Raw genomic sequence first — 24358 nt, 5'->3', positions numbered from 1 at the left:
GATTGATTTGCAAATGTCATACCACCCTTGCATCCCAGGAATAAATCCCACCTGGTCATGATGGATAATCCTTTTAATGTACTGTTGGAGCCTATTAACAAGGATCTTGTTGGGAATTTTGGCATCCATATTTATCAGGGATATTGGTCTGAAATTCTCCTTTTTGATGGGGTCTTTGCCTGGTTTTGGGATCAAGGTAATGCTGGCCTCATAGCATGAGTTTGGAAGTTTTCTTTCTGTTTCTATTTTTTGAAACAGCTTCAGGAGACTAGGTATTATTTCTTCTTTGAATGTTTGGTAGAATTCCCCTGGGAATCCATCAGGCCCTGGACTCTTGTTTTTTGGGAGGTTTTTGATCACTGCTTCAATTCCGTTACTGGTTATTGGTCTATTCAGATTGTCAATTTCTTCCTGTTTCAGTCTTGGTAGTTTATAGGTTTCCAGGAAGGCATCCATTTCTTCCAGGTGGTTTAATTTATTGGCATATAGTTGTTGATAATAATTTCTAATAATTGTTTCTGTTTCCTTGGTGTTAGTCATGATCTCTCCCCTTTCATTCATAATTTTATTAGCCATTCTAACACGTGTGAGGTGACATCTCATTGTGGTTTTGGTTTGAATTTCCCTGATGAAGAGTGATGTTGAGCATCTTTTCATGTGTCTGTTGGCCATCTGGATGTCTTCTTTGGAGAAATGTCTATTCATATCTTCTGCCCATTTTCAGTGGGATTATTTTGGTGTTGAGTTTTGTTGGTTTTGGATATTAACCCCTTATCAGACACATCATTTGTAAATGTTTTCTCCCATTCAGTATGTTGCCTTTTTGTTTTGATCATTTCCTTTGCTTTGCAAAAGCTTTTTTTTTTAAATAACTTTTTTTTTTTTTAGATTTTATTTATTTATTTGAGAAAGAGAGAGAGCGACAGCACATGAGAGGGGGGAGGGTCAGAGGGAGAAGCAGACTCCCTGCTGAGCAGGGAGCCTGATGTGGGATGTGATCCTAGGACTCCAGGATCATGACCTGAGCCAAATGCAGTTGCTTAACCAACTGAGCCACCCACGTGCCCGCTTTTTTTGTTTTGGTGTAGTCCCAATAGTTTATTTTTGCTTTTGTTCTTTTGCCTGAGGAGATATATCTAGAAAAATGTTGCTTAGGCCCCTGTCAATTTTTGAATTACTTTTTGTTGTTGAGTTGTAGGAGGTTTTTGTTTTTTTTTTAAAGATTTTATTTATTTGACAGAGAGAGACACAGCGAGAGAGGGAACATAAGCAGGGAGAGTGGGAGAGGGAGAAGTAGGCTTCCTGCTGAAGAGGGAGCCCGATGCGGGGCTCGATCCCAGGACCCTGGGATCATGACCTGAGCCGAAGGCAGACACTTAACAGATGAGCCACCCAGGCGCCCCGAGTTGAGGGGTTTTTAAAATAAATATTCTGGATATTAGTCACTTATCAGATACATGATTTGCAAATATTTTCTCCCATTCTGTGGGCTGCCTTTTCATTCTGTTGGTAGTGTCCTTTGTACAAGATTGTGATTTTGAGGGGCGCCTGGGTGGCTCAGTTGTTAAGCGTCTGCCTTCGGCTCAGGTCAGGATCCCGGGGTCCTGGGATCAAGCCCCACATCAGGCTCCCTCCTCATTGGGAAGTCTGCTTCTCCCTCTCCCACTCCCCCTGCTGTATTCCCTCTCTCGCTGTTTCTCTGTCAAATAAATAAATAAAATCTTAAAAAAACTTGTAATTTTGATTAAGTCCAGTTTATTATCTTATGTTGCCTCTGCATTTTTGTCTATATCTAAGAAGTCTTGACAGATCCAGTGTCATGAGATTTTGCCCCTGTTTCCTAAGTGTTATGCTTTTAGCTCTTACTTGTAGCCCTTTGATCCTATTTCAGTTAATTTTCGTATATGGTATAACATAAAGTCCAACTTCATTCTTTTGCATGTGAATATGCTGTTTTCCTGTCACCATTCGTTGAAAAGACTGTCCTTTCTCCATTGAATGGTATAGATATCATTGCCAAACCATTTGAGCATATATATGAGGGTTCATTTCTGGGCTCTCTGTGTTGTTTGACTGGTCTGTATGTCTTCATGCCTGTACCACACTGTTTTGATTTCTGTAGCTTTGTGGTAGGTTTTGAAGTCAAGGAAATCAAGGAAGCGTGAGACCTCCAACTTTGTTCTTTTTCAAGATTGTTTTGGTTATACAGAGTCCTCTGAGATTCCTCATCAATTTTAGGATGGGTTTTTCTATTTTTGCAAGAAAAGTCATTGTGGTTTTGATAGGGATGGCATTGAGTCTGTATATTGTTTTTGGTAGTGTTGATGTCTTAATAGTATTGAGTCTTTAATCTCGTGAATAGGAGATGTCTTTCTGTTTGTGAGTTTTTAAATTTCTTTCAATGATGTTTTATAGTTTTCAGTGTACAAATCTTGTGCCTTTTTTGTTAAGTCATTCCTAAGTACTTTATTCTTTTAGAAGCTATTGTAAATGAAATTGTTTTTGTAATTTCATTTCTGGATTGTTTGTTGTTGCTGTATAAAAATGCAGCTAATTTTTTTTTTTTTTAAGCCGGAGAAAATCAAATTTAATTTCAGATCTACAGGGAATCCACACAGACATGGAAATTCCAAAGACAGGCAGAGTGAGGTATATATATAGTCCTGAGCTAAGGAGCAGGAAGATTTAAAAGAGTAAATGTTTGGTAAACAAATGTTTGCTGGGCCACTCAGAAACAATGGGACATTGAAGCCTTTGATCAAACAGGCCTTGTTAAGTTCCTCCCTGTCTACCATACCTAGTTCATGGTATAATGTATTTATCCATGGTGATAGCTCTTTCTGGAGCAGATCCTCTATCTAAATTCTTTTCAGGCAGTTGTAGGGGAGGTAAAGAGCTTTTCCCGAATCTGCTGGATTTTGATTGCTTTTTAGCTTAGAATCTTTATTTCAAAGTGGCCCATTTTGGGGCGGCCTCCTTGGCACCTACCATATCATGATACAGCATGATACTGTAAGCCCAGAGGACCTTTGGGTCACCTTTAGTGACCCGAATTAGACCTAAGGAAACTGCTAGCTAACAATGACAGAATACTTAACTCACTTCAGTGCCTAAAAAAAATAGTACTGTGTTGATTAGAAGTGGTGAAAGTAGGCATTCTTGCCTTGTTACCTGAACTTAGAAGAAAAGCTTTCAGTCTTTCACCACGGAGTATGATACTAGCTGTGGGTTTTCATAAATTGCCTTTATTATGTTTTCTATTTCTAGTTTTCTGAGTATTTTTATCATGCTAGGGTGTTGAATTTTGTCAGATGCTTTTTCTACGTCGATTGTGATGAGCATGTAATTTTTTCCCCTTTGTTTATTGAGGTGTTACATTGCTGTCTGTGTGTTGGACCATTCATACATGTCAGGAAAAAATTTCATTTGGTCTTGTTGTATAATTCTTTTAAAATGTTGAGTTAGGTTTGCCAGTATTTTGAGTATTTTTGTGTCAGTATTTATATGGGATACTGATCTGTAGCTTTCTTTTCTGTCTTTGTCTGGCTTCGGCATTAAGGTAATGGTGGACCTTCCAACACTTAGGAAGTGTTTCATCCTCTTTAATTTTTTTGGAAGAGTTTGAGAGGGATTGATGTTTAATCCTTCTTGAAATGTTTGGTAGAATTCACTGGTGAAGCCATTTGTTACTGATTAGTCTTATAGGTTGCTGTTTCTAGGAATTGTTCATTTCATCTAGGTTATCCAATTTGGTGTAGAATTGTTCATAGTACTCTTATCTTTTTATTTCTGTAGAATTGGTAGTAATATCATTTTCATTCCTTATTTTAGTAATTTGAGTCTCTTTTTCTTAGTCCATCTAGCAAAAGGTATGTCGATTTTGCTAATCTTTTTGAAGAATGAACTTTTGGTTCCATTGAGGGATGTGTGTGTGTACGTGTGTGTTATCTATTTATATCTTGCTTTTCTAGCTTTTCTATTATTTTTCATGCTCTGCTCTAATCTTTATTTTATTCTTTCTGCTAACTTTAGTTTAGTTGGTTCTTTTTTTCTTAAGGTATAAAGTTAGGTTATTTGGGATCTTTCTTCTTTCCTAGTGTGTTTACAGCTATGACTTCCCCTCTTAGCACTGCTTTTATTGTATCAGATAAGTTTTTATATGTTGTGTTTTCACTTCCATTTGTCTCAAGTTATTTTCCAATTTCACCCGATTTTTGTCTTTGACACAGTGGTTTTTTTAAAGAGTGTGATGTTTAATTTCCACATACTTGAATTTTCCAGTTCTCCTTCTGTTTCTAGTTTCATCCCATTGTAATTGAAATCATACAAATTGTTTTTGTCATCTTTTTAAATTTATTAAGACTTGTTTTATGTGTGCCCAATATATAATCTATTCTGTATAATACTTTAGTCTCTTTGCCATTCAGATTCTGTTTGGTCAGTTGTCCCAATAATGTCCTTTATAGCATTTTCTTTCTTCCATTAAAGGATCCATTCGGGGATCACATACTGCATTTAGTTGTCCTGTCCTATTAATCTTCCTTTAATCTGCAACAGCTCTTCAGACTTTGTCATGATACTGACATTTTTGAAGGCTACAAAACAAATTATTAGATTGTTCCTCAGTTGTGTTTACCTCATGTTTCCTCGTGATTAGATTCAGATTAGGTATCCCAGCGTGTCTACCATGTAAGTGATGTATCCTGCTCAGATGATCACATCTAGAGGCAAGTGATGTCCATCTGCCCTTCACCGGTGATATATGATCACTGTTCAAGGTGTTGTCTGGTTTCTCTGCTGTGTAGTTATTGTTTTTCCTTTTGTAACTGATTAATACTTGTTGGGAGATAGAGACCATGCCAGGAGGCTACTCGACGTTATACTCGACGTTATACTCGACGTTATACTCGACGTCATACTCGACGTTATACTCGACGTCATTCTCGACGTTATACTCGACGTCATTCTCGACGTCATACTCAACATTGTATGACAAATACCAATTTTTACAAAATTGGTATTTACCAGCTCTACCATTTGCTTCATATCAGTTGGCATCCTACCCTAAGGAAGAGCCCTGCTTCCTTGGGCATTTGTTTATTTTGCGGATTTGTTATTAAGTGGGTTCCTGGATTTCCTGTTCTACTCAGTTGTTTCTAATCCATTACTAGCATTATTTGTTTTCATGCTCAAATTGTCCTCACTTAGCCAGTGGGAGTCCCTTCAGGCTGGCTTCTATGCTCTTTTGATAGGAGAACCACCGTGAAATGTGTACTTTATGGGTAGTGTATCTTAATTCTTGAACTTTTTTCTACCCCAAAGTCATGAAGATCATTTTTCTTTTCTAAAAGCTTTATTATTTTACCTTTTACATTTACGTTTCAATCTAGTTGGAATTGAAGTTTACACATAATATGAAATAGAGGCTAGTTTCATTTTTTTTCAGTACAGTTACCTAGTTGACTGAGAGGCTTTTATTGAAAAGCGCATCCTTTCCTACTGTGTAATGCCACCTGTATCATGAATCAAGCGTCCATATATCAATGTTTCACTGAGCTCTTTTGGGTTCTGTTCGCTTATCCCTGCACCAGCTCCACACTGTCTTCGTGACGGGCTGAATGACAAATACTGAGAGCTGGTACAGCAAGTTGTCCCTCCTTATTTTTCTTCAAGTGGTACGGGATATTCTTGGCTCTTTGCAGTTCCTCTTTTTTTTTTTTTTTTTTTTTTTTTTTTTGAAATATAATTTTATGATGAACTGCACATATTTAAGTTGTGTAGTTTGAGTTTGACACATGTCTACAACTGTGAAGCCATAACCCCAATTAAGATAATGAACATAGCCACCCCCCCCTCCAAAGGTTTCCTCAGATATCTTTGTAATCCATCCTTCCTTCCCTCTCAACCCTGTCTTCAGGTAACCATTCATCTGCTTCCTATCACAATAAACTAATTTGCATTTTCTAGAATGTTATATAAAGAGAATCATTCAAAATGACATTTTCTATGTGTACAACACATACAAAAAGTATATTCTTTTTTGGTGGGTGGTGGGATGGGTGGGTGCTGGATCCTTTCACTTGGGATAATTATTTTGAGATTTCATATGTTGATTGGACATGGGTTATTTCCTGGTTTTTGACTGTTACAGATAAAGCTATTGTGAACATTTGTTTATGAGTCTTTGTGGAGTGGGGGAAGAAAGACCTTTCTAGCTAGACCTTTCTAGCAGGGTTCCAAGCCAAGGATCCATAAAATAGACTAATAAAACACATATTAGTCTAAGGACTAATTTCCTCAGTACATAAAAATAAGTATCCAATAGAAAAGTGGACAAAGAAAATGAACAGTGAGCTGCCAGAGATGACTGTAGTAAGATATTGACTGTGGAATTGCTTGTTATAGCAAAATACTGGAAATAACCTAAAGGACCATCAGTAGGTGACTATTAAATTATTATACATATCCTACTGTCCTGATACAGTATGGTCATCAAGAAGTTTCAGAACAATTTTTGTAGGACACTGTGCTGGAAAGAAAATAAGAGGACAATATTATTATTTTTTTTTTTTTAAGATTTTATTTATTTATTTGACAGAGAGAGACACAGCGAGAGAGGGAACACAAGCAGGGGGAGTGGGAGAGGGAGAAGCAGGCTTCCCGCGGAGCAGGTAGCCCGATGCGGGGCTCGATCCCAGGACCCTGGGATCATGACCTGAGCCGAAGGCAGACGCTTAACGACTGAGCCACCCAAGTGCCCCAAGAGGACAATATTATTAAATATTACTATTTAATGATAAATATTAATGCTTACATATGCATGGATGTCTTGCAAGGAGAGAAACTGACAGTGGTTGCCTTTGGGGAGGGAAATTGGAGGCCTGGAAATAAGGGCTTGGATATAGACCTACATTCTACTGTATCTCCTATTCTTTTTTAATGTTTTATGAAATGCCTTTATCTTTAAAAACTAAAAATTAAATGTCTGTCACCCTCTTAAAACCCCAAAGCATTGATTGTCATGTTCTCCAAATGGCTTAAGGTGGCTGGTTAATTTTAGGTAAACTATATATACTGTCACAGTGACTCAGTTTCTCCGTTTATAAATGGGGGTGATAATAGGGTGAAAATAGTACTGAGGCTTACTTACAGAATCCCATGAAGTGCTTTAGAAAAATGCTTGGTGCACAGCAAGCTCTGAATAAGGGCTTCCAGTTAAGGTGTTTACAGATGAATGACCTGCAGTGTTAGGCATGCTGCAAATCATTTTGCTGAGACAGAACCATACGGTGGAAATTTTCTTAGTAGACAGTGAGGCAGGGAAACCTTGGGCCTTTAGTTTGGATAGGTATCTTTGAGCAGCATCCTAAACTGGTTCTGTCACCACATCACTAACTTCTCTGCATTTGTCTTGGCTGTGTCAACTCTAAGGTGCCTGAGATTGATTCTTCTGTAATTCTAATTTCAGGACACCTCCTACCTGTTCATCACTGGCCCGGATGTTGTGAAGTCTGTCACCAATGAGGATGTTACTCAGGAGGAGCTTGGTGGTGCCAGGACCCATACCACCATGTCAGGTTAGAGGCCTTGAGGCTGACCTTACTGTTTTTTTTTATTTTATTTTATTTTATTTATTTATTTATTTGACAGAGAGAGACACAGCGAGAGAGGGAACACAAGCAGGGGGAGTGGGAGAAGTAGAAGCAGGCTTCCGGCAGAGCAGGGAGCCCGATGCGGGGCTCTATCCCAGGACCCTGGGATCACGACCTGAGCTGAAGGCAGACGCTTAACAACTGAGCCACCCAGGCGCCCCTCACCTTACTGTTTTTAACCATTGAGTAGTAACGTACTCGACGTTATACTCGACGTCATACTCGGCATTATTCTTGACGTTATACTCAACATTGTATGACAAATACCAATTTTTACAAAATTGGTATTTACCAGCTCTACCATTTGCTTCATATCAGTTGGCATCCTAAGAGAATAGTGACAATCTTTTATAAATATCACTTAATTGGTTGAATTCGAGAGGACTGTAGTATGGTATATTTACTATAGATATAATAATAAAGATAGATTTAGTAGCTCAAATTTGTTAAATGAAACAAAAACAGGCTACTACTAAAGCTTTGATAGTCTTTAAAATTTTAAAACTAACTGAAATGGTGGTTACAAGAGATACGATATATAAATATATGTATATATGAACACATGTAAGTACACATATACACATGTAAATACATATATATTTACATATATATTTTTTAAAGGTTCAACAGTTTTGTTGAACCTTTAAAAACACTGTTTTCCTGTTGAACCTTTAAAAAAACACTGTTAAACCTTTAAAAAAAAATGCTGTATTGTGACTTTCTTTTAATCCAAAGTTGAGGTATGTCTTAGATGGCAGTATTACCAATTGCCCTTGGCTAGGTACAGTCATAATGTGATGGTTATGGCCCACATTTTTACAAACTTGGTCATAGCTTTTCATCTTTTTGAGGTTATGTGCCACACGTGCAGAGTTCAAAATGTATAAAGATTATTCTGTTCTTTGGACTGAAACAGAGGTTACTGTTATACAGAGGCATAGAATTGGGAGTGGGGCATGAATCTGACATTAATGAAGACTTTGTTGTTGGAGTAGTGATGGGAATTCCATATATTTTTGGAAAAAGACATCAGGTTGTGAAAGGATTGTCTATGACGAAATAAGCAGTGTAAGTGAAGGAAGGAGAAATTGCTTCTTTGAAAGATTTCAAAGCGATGAGAAGCTGCTATGACCAATTTACACACTTCAGTGTACTGTGGTTAAGGCATTGGATCATCACTTAGATGTCAGCATTTCTTTCTTAGTAAGTTACATCTTTCTTACATGTGTGAAGTCTTCCATTTGATGAAATATATATATATATATATATATATATATATATATATTTTTATATTTTTTTTTTTTTTTTTTTAAGAGATGGCGGGGAGGGGCAGAGGGAGTGGAAGAGAGGGAATCTTAAGCAGGCTCCATGCACAGTGGAGAGCCCGACCCAGGGCTTGATCTCAAGACCACGAGATCATGACCTGAGCCGAAATCAAGAGTTGGATGTTTAACTGACTGAGCCACCCAGGCACCCTGATTTTTTATTTTTTTTTTAAGTCAGAGCTCTTGACTCCTCCTACCCACCAAAGTTGTTCCTTTTCCACCTCAGGTTGGCATCAGCTTTGACTCATTCCTTGCCCTCAGCTTTGCTCAGCTCTGTCTCCAGCATACAGCTAGAAGGAGAACTCCTTGCTGACTGCCCCACAATTGGTCCTCACACCCTTGTCTCAGGGTTTAATTGGCTGCAGTTTTTCTTTGTACTGGGATCTAAAATAGTGTTGAATATTGGTGACATCTGATGTATTTAGCTGTATCTCCAGAGCAAGGCCTAAATGGTGCTCTATACATATTTTTCCTTGTTTTTAAAACAGCTTTATTGAGATATAATTTACGTATTATACATGTGACATACTCATTTAAAGTATACAAGTCAATGATTTTTATGTATTCAGTGTTTTTCAGTTATCACCATAATTTTAGAACCTTTTCATCATCCTCAAAAAGCCTTGCATCCATTAGCATTTGCTCCCCATTTCCCCCCAGTCTACCTCTAGGCAGTCACTGATCTACCTTCTGTTTCTGTGGATTTGTCTATTCTGAATATATATGGAATGGAAATAAATGGAGTTCTGCCATATATGGTCTTTTGTGAGTAGTTTCTTGTCCTTAGCATACCATTTTTAAGGTTAATCCATGTTGCAGCATGGATAATATTTCCATATATAACTGTACCACATTTTATGTATTCATTGATCAGTTGAACATTTGGATTGTTTCCACTTTTTGGCTGTCATGAATATGCTGCTGTAAACATTCTTGTGCAAGTTTTGTGTGACAGGTTTTTTGGTTTCCTTTGGGTATATACCTAGGAGTGGAATTTCTGGGTCAAATGGTAACTCACTTTTTGAGGAACTGCCATGCCGTCCTTCAAGGCGGCTGCACCAATTTTTAATTGAATAAAAGAATTCTGTGTTGAGCACGAAACATTTTATTCAGCGGATATTCATTGTGTGCCTATGTGTCAAGCATTGTTCTGTGTGCTGGGAATACCTTTGTGAAAGAAAAAAGACCCCTGCCTCTATGGAGCTTATGTTTTAGCACAGGAGATGGATCATAAACAACCTGATAAATAGGGACATTGTGCAGTATGTTAGAAGGTAATCTGTGTTATTGAAAAAGTAGAACAGGGTAAAGGGGGCCTGGGATTGTTGTGGTTTGAAATAGGGTAAGAGCAGGCCTCACTGTGAGGGTAGCAGTCGAGCAGATCTGGTGTTAACGGCATAAACGTCTAGGGGAGAAACAGTGTAGGCGGAGGGAGTAGCTGATGCAAAGGCCCTGAGGAGGGAGGGTGGCTGGCATGTTCAGTGAACAGCAAGGAGGGTGATTGGAGACATGACATAAATCTGGCTTAAAAAGCTCAGTTTGGCTGCTGAGTGGAAAAGAGGCGGTAGGGGAAAGGTGGGAGCAGGGAGTCTGGGAGAGAGTTTCTGGCCCTACTTTCTCTGTCATGTCTGGGGCGTTGTTTGGCGGTTCTGTGATTTCAGAGTGTTCTTAAGGAATGATGGCTTCGTTCCTCACTAGGGCCAGGTGGTTCCCCTCCTTGCCCTCCACCATTCCTGAATACCATGACATGTGCCGGCCATTAGTCTTTTCTTTTTCTATTTTTCAGCTTTATTGAAAGCTAAGTGACCTATAACTAGGTGTAATTCTTGATGTGGGACTACAGTGGCTGAGACGGGCCTGGGCTCTCCCCTGTTAGAACTGATACTCTAGGGGAGATGTCATGCAGGAAACAGGGAAATGGACAGACAGGTGTGGCAGGGAAGGGTGTGAAGAAAACTCCCGCACAGGATGGGGATGGCACATGAGGGCTGTGGGGAATAAAGACGTGACCCTGCCGAGATGTGGGTGCAGAGCCGAGGGAACAGGCTGCACAAACTGCAGGTCAGCCTGAAGGTGGGGGGTCTGTGGTGTCCCATCCTCGCAGAGCTGTTGGCACAGTCTCCTGCGGACATGCCCTCGGACGGACAGGTGGACGTGGAGCAGCATCTTTGGGCTGACAGGTGGCCAGGCCCATTATAGCCTCTCTGTTTTCTCAGGTGTTGCCCACAGAGCTTTTGAAAATGATGTTGATGCCTTGTGTAATCTCCGGGAGTTCTTCAACTACCTGCCCCTCAGCAATCAGGACCCAGCTCCCATCTGCGAATGCCATGATCCCAGGTAAGTTGCAGGGACAGCACCAACTCTCATTTTGCAGGTTGGCTTGCCCTTTTCTGGCTCCTCTGCCCTGGCAGGACCTCCAGGGCCCACCCTATGGGGCAGCTTGGAGTAGACTGGAGTGGAGCCAGTGAGGTGCTCAGGTGTTGGCATGTGGTGGCATGTCTGAATACAGGAGCAAAGAAAAATTTTATTTCTATTCACTTTTTTCCTCTCTGTAATATCTCATCAATAGGGGCGCGTGGGTGGCTCAGTCGTTAAGCGTCTGCCTTCGGCTCAGGTCATGATCCCAGGGTTCTGGGATCAAGCCCTGCATTGGGCTCCTTGCTCAGTGGGAAGCCTGCTTCTCCCTCTCCCACTCTCCCTGCTTGTGTTCCCTCTCTCGCTGTCGCTCTCTCTGTCAAAGAAATAAAATCTTAAAAAAAAAAAAAAAAATCTGATCAATAGCTTGGGAGTAAACAGTGCCCCCCCGCCAAGTTGACGTCTGAGTCTTGATTTGTCCAGAATTGGAAATGGAAGTATTTTTTGTTTTGACGTGAAATGTGAAATGGTGTAGACAGCATGCCCTTTAGGAAACGTGCCTGTATACCTCTGCTTGTGGCAGTCCAGGGGAAGGGTGAATTGCTGGCCACCTAGTGAAGACTTTCTCTACTTCTTGCTATTGGGGCCACTGCCTGATACGGGGGCACCACTGAGAAAGCCAGAGGTTCACCTGGGGAACTATTCTCCAGATCTCTGGCTGCTTTCTCTCCATTTTGTTTCCACTCTGAGGTGCAGACTTCAGATTCAAACTAGTTCAAACTCACTTGGCCTGGACTTCGTTTTGCAGAAGGAATTTAGAATTCTAGCTCATAGGAAGAAGCCATTTTTAGACACTGCTCTGTGGGGTGGACCTGGGCTCTTACCTGCCTCAGCCCCACTCCTCAGAGGACCTAACCAGTGGCGTATAGTCACAAAATGGAGGGTGGTCACAGGCCCAGAGTGATGGGCACAGCCTCCTTTTCTGAGAATCTATCCTATTTGGAGTTCTTGAAAAGTTTAGGACATCATTTGAAGGTATTAGGGCCCAGAGGCCTAGGAATGACTAAATATCCTGCTTAGGCCCAGCCATATCTCCTTCCCATATGATCTCAGAGTAGCTATATATATAAGTAGCAAATAAAAAGTAAGGGAAGACTTAATCCAGTGGGGCTATGCTCCGATACCCTAGTGTAGAGTTCTCTGGGAAGTTGGGCTTGATGGGGTATGTGGCTTTACCAAGGCCAAACTTCAGCCCAGGTGTACACCTCAGGGCCAGAACAACCCCTGCCTGCCCACATGGGCCAGGAGGGGATGAGAGCATGTGGGAGAGGGGCATGTTGCTACCGAGTCCTCCTGTGGTGTGGGAGTGGGCCCTGGCGGGCTCCCTGCTCAGCCACGTAGATGCATGAGGAAGCAGAGAGCCATGAGCCTAGGTGACTGGTTAGTCCTCAGTGATTCTCCCCACCAGAGGGCCTGCAGTTTTCCTTTTTTTTTTTTCTTTCTTTCTTTTTCTTTTTTTTTAAAAGGAGCTCTGGCAGGTTTATTTTCCAATAGGGAATGTGAACCCAGTTTTCAATAGCAGAACTCTGACTTTGCATTTCCAAGTCCTTGTTTTTTTATTTTTAATGTCTCAGGAAGTGAGCAGGACTTGCTAAAACAGTGTCGTCTTCACTGCAATGTCGTGTAGTGCCCCACACTATAGGAGGTATTCAGAGAGGATAAATGATGGAACCACATTCAGGAGAATAAGCTCATTTTTTCCCCTGTAAGTCAAAACAAAGATCTTTTGGGTTACTATCAAACTCAGGTTCAGTTTGACATAGTGGTAGGAAAGGAATACATCTTTCAGTATACTTTGCAAGCCCAGCAGGGACAGAATCCTCTCACTCCTCCCCTCCCCATGATGTCTCTCCCATCCCCCAGCCACTGGCTCTTCCTGTGTTGATTGTATTTCCTTCTTTTTCTATCCAAAGTGACCGTATGGTTCCAGAGCTTGACACAATTGTCCCCTTGGAATCGACCAAAGCCTACAACATGGTGGACATCATACACTCTGTAAGTGCCACATCTGCCAGTCTTGCCTGTGCTAGCTCAGCCACGTCCGTGGTCCTTGTGCTTTGGCGTAGGGAGGAAGTGCCAAACCCACAGACTTTAACATTGGGCAACACAGGCAGAGCATGCGGTGGGTGCAGGACAGGGGCCACTCAGTAGTGTGTTCTAGGAAGAGCTAGTGGCGGTAGCCATCATACAGCTCTCCTGTCCTTGAAGGCTGGAGGGAGGAGGAGCCAATTGGACCAGTAGATTTCAGGGGTCTTTAGACAGCACTGAGAGGTGCATAGAGAAGGGTCCATGTCCCCAAAGTCTGGAGTTGAGGCCAGGGAGACTTTTTGTTAGGTACCTTTGTTTGGAACCTTACGCTCAGTGGGCATTTGTTTCTCTAGAGAGATGGAGAGCAAAAGTACATGTGGCATGGGTAGTTTTAGGTCCAAAAAAAGGTTTTTGGCCCAAAGAAGGTAAAAATAGGGTAGGGTCTCTATCATCAGCTCCCCTAATTCTCTTTTTGCTCTTTGGAGCCCCAGCTGTCTGTGGGGCCTGTGGCTACTGGAGGAAAGCCCCAGAGCCCTACTCTAGCTGGGCTCGGCCCTCAGTATGCCTGTCTGACCTCCCCTCAGCACCTGTTCTTATTTTCTTTACTTCCTAAGGCTAGATCTAATCCCTTCCATTTCTGCTCCCCACTCTGGTCAGATGACTTGGGCATTTCCTTCATGGAGAAAATTGAGAGTATAAGGTTTCTTACTCCCTGTAGGTGACCATTTCTCCATCTCACCATCCTTCCATGTCTCCTCAGACTCAAAGAATGAGATGCTTCCACCTGGGCTTCTGGCCATCCTTCCCCATCTGGTGTCTTGCTTTCTTGACCGGTTTGTGTAAATCTCTTAATTTCTTCTCCCTTTAACTCCTCCCTCTAGCAATAAATATATATATAAACATGCATAGATTTTTTTTTGTCTGCTTTTTAAGAAAAACAAAACCCCTCTTAACCCAAACCCCTCTTAACCCAGTTTAATTGCTGCCCGAATTCTTCTCTCCCTTTTCATTTAAAGCCCTCTTGTCTCTTCTTTCCTCCTCACTGGAATCTGGCCTCTGGTTTTCTCCCTCTTGAATGACAGACCTGCTAATGACTTCTCTAGTTACTAAGTCCAGGGGACTAAGGTATTAAATATAGTTACAGAGGTAATTATTATGAAGAAATACTTTTCTTAGTAACAAAAAAAAGTGTATTGAATGGATCAAATGCAATGCATCACATAGAGAAACAGAAGCCTGCCTCCCTGGTGATCTCATGCCAGTCACTCTTTCCACACAAGCCTCTGAGGGAAACCACCATCCTGACTTTTGACGGTGTAAATTAGGTTTGTTTGTTTTTTTTAATCCATTGTATAAATGGAATCCTATGGTGTTCTGTGTCTTCTTTGACTCAACATTGTGTTTGTGAGATTTGTCCATGTTGTTCTCATTGGTCTCTTTAGTCTCTTATATGAACAGACCACAGTTGATCTACTGTTCGTGGGCATTTGGGTAGTTTCTAGTTTGGGACTATTATGAATATGTTGTGTAATTTGGTAAGTAAATTACACATTTCTCTTGGATCCATACCTTGGAGTGAAAGTACCACATCATAGGGTGTGCATGTGTTTACTTTACTAGATATTGCCAGAGGGGTTTCCAAGGGATTATGCCAATTGGCACCCCATCAGCAGCATCTAAGGGTTCCAGTTGCTTCACATTCTCTTCAACACTCAGCCACTACCGTGGTGCCTTCATTATTGAGAGTTTACAGGATGCTTTTACATCTGGTAGGAATAGTTCTTTTTTTTTTTTCCCCGCCTATAATGTTCAGTTAGCCAGCATATAGTACATCATAAGTTTTTGTTGTAGTGTTCAATGATTCATTAGTTGTGTATAACACCCCGTGCTCATCACAGCACGTGCCCTACTTAATACCCATCACCCGGTTACTCCCATCCCCCTCCCTTCTGTAACCCTCAGTTTGTTTCCCTTGATGACTATTTTTTCAGAGTTTCCTTGCCTGGTCTTGCTTGTTTGCCTTTCCATATGAATTCTAGAATCTGTTCGTCTTGTTTTGTGGGCGGTGGTGGTGGAAATAGGGAATCCTGTTGTTTTTATTGAGGTCCTGTTAAAATCATGCACTAATTTGGGATAATTGACGTCCTTATGTATCTGGAACAATCTAAAAACATAGGTTGCATTTTTACTTGTTAAAGTGTACATGTTCCCCCTTGAGGATTCTTTTAAAGATTTCCTTGTATAGGTTGTTCATATTTTTTAAGTTTATTCCTAAGTATCTTATCTTTTTATTATAAAGGGAGTGTTTTCTATCTTCTAAACATTTTTTTAGGTGTATTTAAGTTACTGATTCTGCTATCAGTTTTCTATCCTATTGCCTATTAAGTTCTCATTATTTGTAAAAGTTTTTTACTGTTAATTTTTTGGGGGTTTTGAAGTGTAATAGTATACTATCTACATGAATATAGTTTTTTATTTTTTTATTTTAAGATTTATTTATTTGACAGGGAGAACACAAGGAGGGGGAGTGGGAGAGGAAGCAGCAGACTCCCCTCTGAGCAGGGAGCCTGATGCGGGGCGTGATCCCAGGACCCTGGGACCATGACCTGAGTCGAAGGCAGATGCTTAATTGACTGAGCCACCCAGGCGCCCCTGAATATAGTTTTTTAAATTAAGTTTTTAATTTTAATTGCAATAGAGTTAACATATGGTGTTATATTAGTTTCAGGTATACAATATAGTCATTCAGTAGTTCCATATGTCACCGGTACTCATCACTTCTTAATCCCCACCACCTATTTCACTCATTCCCCACCCACCTCTCCTCTAGTAACCATCAGTTTCTTCTCTATAGTTAACAGTCTTTTTCTTGGCTTCTCTCTCTCTCTCATTTTCCCTTTGCTCATTTGTTTTGTTTCTTAAATTCCACATGTGAGTGAAATTATATGGTATTTGTCTTTCTCTGACTTATTTTTATCGTTATACTCTCTAGCCATCCGTGTTGTTGCAAATGACAAGATTCCATTCATCAATCGACAGACACTTGGACTTCTTCCGTATCTTGGCTATTGTAAATAGTGCTGCTATAAACATAGGGGTGCATGTATCTCTTTGAATTAGTGTTTTTGTATTTTGGGAGTAAATACCCAGTAGTGTGATCACTGGATTATAGGGTAGTTCTATTTTTAACTTTTTGAGGAACCTCTATACCATTTTCCACAGTGGCTGCACCAGTTTGCATTCCTATCAGTAGTGCAGGAGGGTTCCTTTTTCTCCACATCCTCACCAACACTTGTAGTTTCTTGTGTTGTTGTTGTTTTTTTAATTATGTTCAGTTAGCCGCTGTATAATACATCATTAGTTTTTGATGTAGTGTTCAGTGATTCATCAGTTACGTATAACACCCAGTGCTCATCACAACATGTGCCCTCCTTAATACCTGTCACCCTGTTACCCTCGCCCCCCCACCTGAGACCCCCAGTTCATTTCCCAGGGTCCATAGTCTCTCATGGTTCATCTACCTCCCTGATTCCTCCCCCTTCAGATTTCCCTCCCTTCCCTTATGGTTCTCTGTGCTATTGCTTATGTTCCACATATGAGTGAAACCATATGATAATTGTCTTTATCTGCTTGACTTACTTCACTTAGCATAATCCCCTCCAGTTCCATCCATGTTGATGCAAATGGTGGGTCTTCATCCTTTCTGATGGCTGAGTAATATTCCATTGTATATACAGACCACATCTTTATCCATTCATCTGTTGAAGGGCATCTCGGCTCCTTCCACAGTTTGGCTATTGCGGACATTGCTGCTATGAACATTGGGGTGCACATGCCCTTTCTTTTCACTACATCTATATCTTGTGTTGTTGATTTTAGCCATTCTGACAGGTGTGAGAGGATATCTCATTGTAGTTTTGATTTGTATTTCCCGATGATGACTGATGTTGGGCATCTTTTCATGTGTCTGTTTTCCATCTGGATGTCTTCTTGGTGAAATGTCTGTTCATGTCTTCTGCCCATTTTTGATTGGATTATTTGTTTTGGGGGTATTGAGTTGTCTAAGTTCTTTATATCATTTGGGTACTTACCCTTTATCAGATTTGTGATTAGCAAATATCTTCTCCCATTCTGTAGGTTGCCTTTAGTTTTGTTGGTGGTTTCCCTTGCTATGCAGAAGCTTTTTATTTTTATGAAGTCCCAATAGTTTATTTTTGCTTTTGTTTCCTTTGCTCAGGAGACCTATCTAGAAAAATGTTGTTATGGCCAATGTCAGAGACATTATTGCCTGTGCTCTTCTAGGAATTTTTATGGTTTCCATTCTTATATTTAGGTCTTTAATCCATTTGAGTTTATTTTTGTGTATGGTGAAAGAAATAGTCATTTTTTTTTTTTTTTAACATAGGTTCCACACCCAGCAGGGAGCCCAATGCGGGGCTTGAAATCACGACCCTGAAATCAAGACCTGAGCTGAAATCAAGAGTAGGATGCTTAACTGACTGAGCCACCTAGGTGCCCCAAGAAAGTAGTCATTGCTTTGCATGTAGCTGTCCACTTTTCCCAACGCCATTTGTTGAAGAGACCTTTTCCCATTGCATATTCATTCCTCCTATATCGAAGATTAACTGACCATATTGTGGGTTTATTTCTGGGTTCTCTATTCTGCTCCGTTGATCTATGTGTTTTATTTTTATGCCAGTACCATACTACCAGTGGCATTATGACAACTTTGTAATATAACTTGGTATGGAATTGTGGTATCTCCAGTTTGTTTTTTGAGATTGCTTTGGAGATTTGGGGTCTTCTTTGGTTCCATACAAATTTTAAGATTGTTTGTTCTAGCTCTGTGAAAATGCTATTGGTATTTTGATAGGGATTGCATTAAATCTGTAGATTGATTTGGGTAATATAGACATAAATTTTTTTTAATTTAAATTCAATTAATTAACATACAGTGTATTATTAATTTCGGAGTTAGAGTTCAGTGATTCATCAGTCTTATACCCAGTGCTCAGTACATTGCATGCCCTCCTTAATAGACATTTTAACAATATTTCTTCTTCCAATCCATGAGCCTGGAAGGTCTTTCCATTTCTTTGTGTTTTCTTCAATTTCTTTCATCAGTGGTTTATAGTTTTCAGAGTGTAGGTCTTTTACCTCTTTGGTTAAGTTTATTCCTAGGTATTTTATTGGTTTTGGTGTAGTGGTAAGTGGGATTGTTCTCTTATTAATTCACTTTCTGCTGCTTCCTTATTAGTGTATAGAAATGCATCAGATTTCTGTATACTGATTTCGAATCCTGCGACTTTACTGAAATTGTTTATCAATTCTAGTAGGTTTTTGGTGGAGCCTTTAGGGTTTTCTGTATATAGTATCTTGCCATCTACAAATAGAATTTACTTCTTCCTTACCAGTTTGGGTGCCTTTTATTTCTTTTTGTTGTTTGATTGCTGTGGCTAGCACTTCCGGTACTATGTTGAATAAAAGTGGTGAGAATGGACATCCCTGTTTGTTCCTGACCTTAGGGGAAAAGCTCTCAATATTTCCCCATTGAGTATGATGTTTACTGTGGGTTTTTCATATAGGGCCTTTATTATGTTGAGGTATGTTCCCTCTGAACCTACTTTGTTACTGTTGTTTGTTTTTCTTTTTCTTTCTTTCTTTTTTTTTTTTTAAAGATTTTATTTATTTATTTGAGACAGAGAGAATGAGAGAGAGAGAGAGAGCACATGAGAGGGGGGATGGTCAGAGGGAGAAGCAGGCTCCCTGCCGAGCAGGGAGCCCGATGTGGGACTTGATCCAGGGACTCCAGGATCATGACCTGAGCCGAAGGCAGTTGCTTAACCAACTGAGCCACCCAGGCGCCCTGTTTTTCTTTTTCTTTTAGAGAGAGCATGTGTGCAAGTGGGGAGGGGCAGAGGCAGAGGGAGAGAGAGAATCTTAAGCAGGCTCCACGCAGACGTGGGACTTGATCTCACGATCCTGAGATCATGACCTGAGCTGAAATCAAGAGTTGGATGCTTAACTGACTGAGCCACCCAGGCGCCCCTGAACCCACTTGGTTGAGGGCTTTTGTCATGAATGGATGTTGTACTTTGTCACATGTTTTTTCTGCATCTGTTGAAATGATCATATGGTTTTTATCCTTTCTCTTATTGATGTGATGTATCACACTGATTGTTGTACTAATATTAAACCACCCTTGCATCTTGAGAATAAATCCCACTTGATCGTGGTGTTAGATTCTTTTTTAATGTATTGTTGGATTTGGATTGCTAATATTTTGTTGAGGATTTTTTGCATCTATGTTCATCAGGGATATTGGCCTGTACTCTTTTTTGGTGGTGTCTTTATCTGGTTTTGGTATCGGGGTTATACTGGTCTCATAGAATGAATTTGGGTTTTCCTTCCTCCTCTGTTTTTTGGAGTAGTTTGAAAACAGGTATTAACTCTTCTTTAAATGTTTGGTAGAATTCACCTGTGAAGCTCTCTGGTCCTGGACTTTTGTGTGTTGGGATTACTGAGTTAATTTCTTTGTTGGTTATCAGTCTGTTCAAATTTTCTATTTCTTCCTGCTTCACTTTTGGTAGGTTATAGGTTTCTAGGAATTTATCAATTTCTTCTATGTTGTCCAGTTTGTTGGCATATAATTTTTCATAATACTATGTTACAATTGTTTGTATCTCTGTGGTGTTGGGTGTTATTTCTCTTTCATTTGTTACCGTGTTTGAGACCTATCTCTGTTGTTGTTTTTGTTTTTTTTTTTAAAGACTTATTTATTTGACAGAGGGGAGGAGGGAGGGAGAGAATTTCAAGCTGACTCCCTGACATGGGGCTCAATCTCAGACTCGCTGAGCGTGGAGCCTGACGTGGGGCTCAATCTCACAACCCTGAGATCATGACCTGAGCTGAAATCAAGAGTCAGATGTTTAACTGAGTCACCCAGGCATCCCTCTCTTTTTTTGTTTTTATTGATTTCATTTATTTATTTGAGAGAGAGTGGGCACGAGCGTGCGTGAGTTGGGGGAGGAGTAGAGGAAGAGGGACAAGCAGACTCCACACTGAGTGTGGAGCCTGACATGGGGCCAATCCCCCACCCTGAGAAGATGACCTGAGCTAAAATCAAGACTTGGACACTCAACCGACTGAGCCACCCAGGTGCCCCCTCCTTTTTTTAAATGAATTTGGCTAGTAGTTGATCTTTTCAAAGAACTGGCTCCCAGTTTCATTGATCCGTTCTATTGTTGTTTTAGTTTCTATATCCTTTATTTCTATTCTAATCTTTATTATTTCCTTCCTTCTGCTGGTTTGGGGTTTTGTTTTTTCTTTTTCTAGCTCCTTCACGTGTAATATTAGGTTGTTGATTTGAGATTTTCTTGCTTCTTGAGGTATTGCTGTCAACTTCCCTCTTAGAACTGCTGCATCCCAAAGATTTTGGACTGTTGTGTTTTCATTTTCATGTAATTTTTTATTTCTTCTTTGATTTCTTGGTTGACCCATTTATTGTTTAGTAGCATATTATTTAACCTTCATGTATTTGTGTTCTTTCCAGGTTTTTTCTTGTGGTTGATTTCTAGTTTAATAACGTTGTGGTAAAAGATGCATGGTATGACTTCAGTTTGAATTTGTGACTTCTTTTGTGGCCTAATATGAGATCTGTTCTGGAGAATGTTCCATGTGCTCTTGAAAAGAATGTGTATTCTGTTTTAGGATGGAATGTTCTGAATATATCTGTTTAATCCATCTGGTCCAGTGTTTCATTCCAAGCCACTGTTTCCTTGTTGATTTTCTGTTTGGATGATGTGTCCATTGATGTAAGTGGGGTATCAAAGTCTCCTACTATTATTGTATTACTGTTGATTATTTCCTTTATGTTAGTAACTGTTTTATGTATCTGGGTGCTCCCATGTTGTATGTGTAAATATTTACAATTGTTATATCCTTTTGTTGGATTGTTTTCTTTATTATTATAGAGGTGTCCTTCTTTGTCTCTTGTTACAGTCCTTTTTTTAAAGTCTGTTTTATCTGCTTATAGATATTGCTACCCAAGCTTACTTTTGACACCCATTTGCATGATAAATGTTTCTCCATCCCCTTACTTTGAATCTGCAGATCTCTTTAGGTCTGAAATGAGTCTCTAATACGCAGCACATAGATAGGTCTTGCTTTTTTACCTATTCCATCACCCCGATCTTTGATGAAAATATTTAGTCCATTTACAAAGTAATTATTGATAGGTACATATTCATTATCATTTTGTTACTTGTTTTGTGGTTGTTTTTGTCATTCTTCTCTGTTCCTTTCTTGCTCTCTTCTGTCACTGTTGCTGGCTTTCTTTAATGATATATTTGGATTCCTTTCTCTTCATTCTTTGTGTATTACTGGTTTCTGATTTATGGTTACCATTAGGTTTGTATATAGCATCTTATGCATATAGCAGTCTATATTAAGTTGATGGTCACTTAAGTTTGAACCCATTGTTTACTCCTCTGCCTCCCATGTTTTAGGTATATGGTGTCAAATTTTACATCCTTTTATTTGGTGAATCCCTTGACGGATTTTTACAGAACTACTCATTTTTATTGCTTTTGTCTTTTTTACTTTTCATACTCTCACTTATGGTCTCTTTTCCACTCAGAGAGTCCCCTTTAATATTTCTTGCAGTACTTGTTTAGTGGTCATGAACTCCTTTAGTTTTTGTTTGTCTGAGAAACTCTATCTCTCCTCCTGTTCTGAGTAATAGCCTTGCAGGGTAGAGTATTCTTGGCTGCAGATTTTTCCCATTCAGCACTTTGAATATATCATGCCACTTTCTTCTTGCCTTCAGAGTTTCTCCTTAAAAATCCACTGATAGCCTTATGGGGTTTCCCTTTGTATATAACTGTCTTCTTTTCTTTTGGTGCTTTTAAAATTTTTTCTTGTCACTGCCATTTTAGCCATTTTAATTACCGTGTGTCTTGGTGTAGACTGCCTTATGTTGATTTGTGGGGGGGGGGGGGGCAGTTCTCTGTACCTCCTGGATCTGGATATCTGTTTCCTTCCCCAGATTAGGGAAGTTTTTAGCTATTATTTCTTCAAATAAATTTTCTGCCCCCTTTTGTCTTTTCTTCTGGGTCTCTGTAATGTGAATGTTATTATGCTTGATGGAATCACTGAGTTCTCAAGGACTGTTCTCAGTTTACATAATTTTTTCCCCTCTCATTAGCTCAGCTTGGTTACTTTTCATTACTCTGTCTTCCAGGTCATTAGTTCATTTCTCTACTTCATCTAGCCTATTTATTCCATCATCTTTATTTTTATTTTCATGTATTGTGTTCATCATCTCTGATTGGGTCTTTTTTATCTCTTTGTTAAGGGTCTCACTGATGTCCTCCACTCTTAAGTCCAATCTTTGAATTTTCTATCAGGCATATTAGTTATATCTGTTTCACTTAGGTCTCTTGCTATGGTTTTGTCCTGTTCTTTCATTTGGGACGTACTCCTCTGTCTCCTCATTTTGTCTAACTCTGTGTCTGTTTCTGTGTGTTTGGAGTCCGCTCTGTCTCATGGTCTTGAAGGTAATGGCCTTATGAAGAAGAGGTCCTATAGTACCCTGCAGTGTAGTGTCCCCTGTCCCCAGGGTCTGGTGCTTCAAGGAGTGTCTCCTATGTGTGCTGTGTATGCTCTTCTGTTGAGCCCTGACGTCTTTTTCTTTCAGTCCACGTGTCTGCAGAGGCTGTCTTTGCCTGTTGTGGGTAGTGTTTCATCCCCAGTGGGTGGGGTGTATTTTAACCAGGTGTGTGCTAGTCTGCTTGCAAACTGAGACCTGCCTTTGTTGCCAGAACTGAGGTCCTGGAAAATGTGCTGGTGGGGAGATGAGTTGGTGGGGTTTGTGCCAGTCTTCTGGGGGATTGAAGCAAGTTTGACTAGGATGGGCGAGTCCACTGAAGCATGGTGGGGACAGGGCTTGGTATAAGCAAGTTAGCATCCACACTGTGCTGGTCCCTGCAGGTGGCCTTGTGTTTATGCTGGGGGTTGGGGAAGGGAAATGGTTCATGATAGCCCCTTTGTCCCTGGAGCGGTCTCCCCTTAATCCCTACCTCTCTGGGCCATGCTCTGAGATGAGTAAATCACTCTCCCTCTTGTCTGTTCCCACTGTTTTTCAAACTGCTGCTTCCAAGCTGTATATGCATCAGCTATTTGTCATGCTGTCTTGTTAAGGGTGGGGACTCTGGTTCCTTTTTTTTTTTTTTTTTAAAGATTTTATTTATTTATTTGACACAGAGAGACACAGTGAGAGAGGGAACACAAGCAGGGGGAGTGGGAGAGAGAGAAGCAGGCTTCCCGCCGAGCAGGGAGCCCGATGCGGGGCTCGATCCCAGGACCCTGGGATCATGACCTGAGCCGAAGGCAGACGCTTAACGACTGAGCCACCCAGGTGCCCCGGGGACTCTGGTTCCTAAGGCCCTCTGGGCTCTCATAGAGCTCAGCCCTCCAATTTTTAAAATTGCAGGCTCTAAGTTCTGCCGGTTTTAAGAACTCAAAAAAATTGAGCCCCTTTCAATTTCAAAGCCAAATACTATGGGAATTCGTCCTTGCTGTGGGTTCCTCAGCGTGAAAGTCTGTTTTTCTCCCTTCCCCAGCCACTAGTGTCTTCCCCACCATGGATGACCATGGTCTCTTTCTCTCCCAACTGTGTCTTTGTCTTTCCTACCTTCTTTGATGTGTCCTCTTTACCTTTAGTTGTGGAGTTTGTTCTGCCAGTCCTCAGATTGTTTTCTGGGTTACATACACTGATGTGTTACTTGTTGTATCCATGGGACGAGGTGAGCTTAGGGTCCTTTGACTGCTGTCTTCTCCAAATAATAATTACATGAAAATAGTTCTATCTTTTCCTTTGCAGTTATTTTATGCCCTTTCTTTCTCTTGTCCAACTGTATTGTCTCTAGCTCCATATTT

At 40.4% G+C, this 24358-nt stretch overlaps 1 protein-coding gene across 1 annotated transcript in view; it reads left to right on the top strand.

The window, feature by feature from the left end:
• The window catches only part of PCCB (propionyl-CoA carboxylase subunit beta), a 96555-nt gene that overhangs the window by 27189 nt on the left and 45008 nt on the right, over positions 1-24358 (top strand). The window contains exons 7-9 of the mRNA XM_032408641.1: positions 7469-7577; positions 11194-11314; positions 13306-13387. Of these exons, the coding sequence (XP_032264532.1) occupies positions 7469-7577; positions 11194-11314; positions 13306-13387 (312 nt within the window). The remainder of the gene's footprint in view (positions 1-7468; positions 7578-11193; positions 11315-13305; positions 13388-24358) is intronic.

The sequence above is a fragment of the Phoca vitulina genome, unplaced genomic scaffold (assembly GCF_004348235.1).
Source record: "Phoca vitulina isolate PV1807 unplaced genomic scaffold, GSC_HSeal_1.0 scaffold10, whole genome shotgun sequence".
Lineage (NCBI taxonomy): Eukaryota > Metazoa > Chordata > Mammalia > Carnivora > Phocidae > Phoca > Phoca vitulina.
This window is presented reverse-complemented; position numbering and strand designations above follow the sequence as displayed.